General features: G+C 39.4%; 1 protein-coding gene across 1 annotated transcript; it reads left to right on the top strand.

Annotated features, from left to right (window-relative positions):
• The first annotated feature begins 257 nt into the window (after nucleotides 1–257).
• LOC124776035 (piggyBac transposable element-derived protein 4-like) lies at nucleotides 258–1,910 on the top strand. Its single transcript, XM_047250875.1, has one exon. It carries the CDS (start codon nucleotides 258–260, stop codon nucleotides 1,908–1,910), a length of 1,653 nt encoding a protein of 550 aa, XP_047106831.1.
• Nucleotides 1,911–2,430: the final 520 nt, after the last annotated feature.

Genomic DNA, 2,430 nt, shown 5'->3' with positions numbered 1-2,430 from the left:
TCACGGCAGCGCTGTAATTCATGTTAAAACTTATCTTTGCGTTCTCAGTCTGTATATCATTCAGTTGTTTGTCATCATGTTTCGGCGCGGTTTATCAGACGCAGAAATTGCGGATTTGATCAATCATAGCGACACTCTGGATAATGTAGAGAGTGATTCAGACGATTCTGAATGCAATGGTGTGTTTGAAGGTACGTATTTCCGAATTTTCCACGTAATTGTGCAGTACGCACATATCTGTTGAACATGTGTAAACGATGTATGTAGTTACACATAATGTGATATTCTTTTTAGAAGACGAGATTGATGACAGTTTGTCTTCAGATGAAGACGAGAATGATGTTGAAGGTGTTGCTTCAAATCCAGCAGCTGTGCCGTATCCGAAAGACAGTGAGTGGACTGCAGTTGACACCTACCGACCTCTGCCTGTCAACACGACACCCAGGCAGATACTAGTGGATATTGATGAGTCGAGTTCTGTACTGGATTGCAGTAAAGTGTTCCTTACTGACAGTGACGTAAATGAACTCAAGAGACAGACAAATTTGTATGCATCACAGACAATACAGAAGAAAAGAAGAGGAAATAATCTGAAGCCCCATTCAGTTTTGAGTTCGTGGAAGCCAGTGACTATAAGTGAGATGAGGCGTTTCTTGGGTATTATTTTCCACATGTGTGTTTCGAAAAAGCCCAAAATTGCGGACCATTGGAGCACTAATCCTGTTCTTAGTTGTAACTTTTGTCCCCATGTCATGAGCCGTTTGCGTTTCACTCAGATACTGTCATGCTTGCATCTTGTTGACAATTCAAATCAGAAAAAACCAGGCGAAGATGGATTTCATCCACTTTACAAAGTTTTGCCATATTATAATAATTTGAAGGAGCGATGTATCCAGGCATATCGTCCCTCAGAAAAAGTGACAATTGATGAAGGAATTTGCCCATTTCGAGGTCGTGTGAGTTTCCGTGTTTACATGCAAAATAAGCCTCATAAGTATGGACTGAAAGTATATGCTGTTGCTGAAGCCAGTAGTGGCTATGTTGTAAATTTTGAAGTTTATGCTGGTAAGCATATTGTTGACAATTCTTCGTCTGCGGTTATTTTGCGATTGTTGTCTGACAGCAGCTTGCTGAACAAAGGCCACACTGTGTATTTAGATCGATTTTATTCCAGTCCAGAGCTATTTCAGCAACTGGCAGAGAAAGGCACTGGAGCTGTTGGTACTGTGAACAAATCCAGGAAAGGATTGCCTAAAGATTTAGTATCTGCTAAGCTGAAAAAGGGCGAAATGTCTTTTCGGCGTAAAGATAATGTATTGGCAATGAAGTGGAAAGATAAGAGAGATGTGTATACATTGTCTACAAGGCATCAAGCAACATTTGGTACGCATACTAAGAGAAATGGGTCTGTAGTATTGAAACCACTTCAGGTACTTGATTACAACCTCAATAAAATTGGAGTGGATATTGGAGACCAACGCCTGCAGTACAATCCGTTCCAGCACAGAACTGTGAAATGGTGGCGAAAATTATATTTCCATTTGCTGCTTATGGGAGTATCAAATGCATTTTGGCTGTACAATGCAGTGCACAGGAAGAAAATTACAATAACAGACTTTATAACAGTGCTTGCAGTTCAGCTTGTTGAAGACGACACACTTGAATTCATTCCAAGAAATGAAGGAACTGTAGGTCGGCTAACAAAGAGACATTTTTTGCAGCACATACCTGCAACTACTAAGAAGTATGCTGCTCGTGTGTGTCACGTGTGCAGTTCCAGGAGCAAGAAACAGAGTGGCAAGGCTTCTCGCAAAGAGACACGATACGAATGTGAACAGTGTGGCGTTGCACTCTGCCTGGAACCTTGCTTTAAAATTTTCCACACTAAAAAACAATATGATTCTGTGTGAAATTTATATGTAATACTGTATACTATCAGAAACATGTAATGTAGTGCCACAATTTTGGTTAAAAATAAATCACAATTGTATTCCCTTATTCGTATGACTTTTTCTAAATTCTTAAAACATCTAAGTGATTTCTATAACTGTACCTTAAAGCTGTGCATTGTAAAGTAGTTTCTTTCACTCAGAATTAAAGTAGAAATGTGCAGCTTCAAGATGGTACCAAATTTGCCACAATCCAAACAGTAGATTTGATGCAGTAATTTTTTTAATATTGGTAAAATTGCCCGGTTTCTAGGGACGGGTGCATAAAATAGGCCTGGTACAGAGAGTGCTAAGGCTGTAGATACAACAATCAGAATGGATCAGTAGGCAGCACAATGAAAGAGGAATGATCATCTCTAAAAAGAGCCACCGCAGAAGTTGCAAAAGAATGTACAAAGAAGGTAACTGCGGGGAAATAATAGGTAACAAAAGAAATACTTCGTTTATAGATGAAAGAAGGAAGTACAAAAAAGCTCTGGGA

The sequence above is a fragment of the Schistocerca piceifrons genome, chromosome 2, assembly GCF_021461385.2.
Source record: "Schistocerca piceifrons isolate TAMUIC-IGC-003096 chromosome 2, iqSchPice1.1, whole genome shotgun sequence".
In the NCBI taxonomy this organism is placed as follows: Eukaryota; Metazoa; Arthropoda; class Insecta; order Orthoptera; family Acrididae; genus Schistocerca; species Schistocerca piceifrons.
Note: the sequence above shows the minus strand (reverse complement) of the source record. Positions and strands in the feature narration are given on the sequence as shown.

Excerpts from the sequence above, each read along its gene's own strand:
- LOC124776035 (XM_047250875.1), top strand. The coding sequence starts at position 258 with ATGTATGTAGTTACACATAATGTGATATTCTTTTTAGAAGACGAGATT.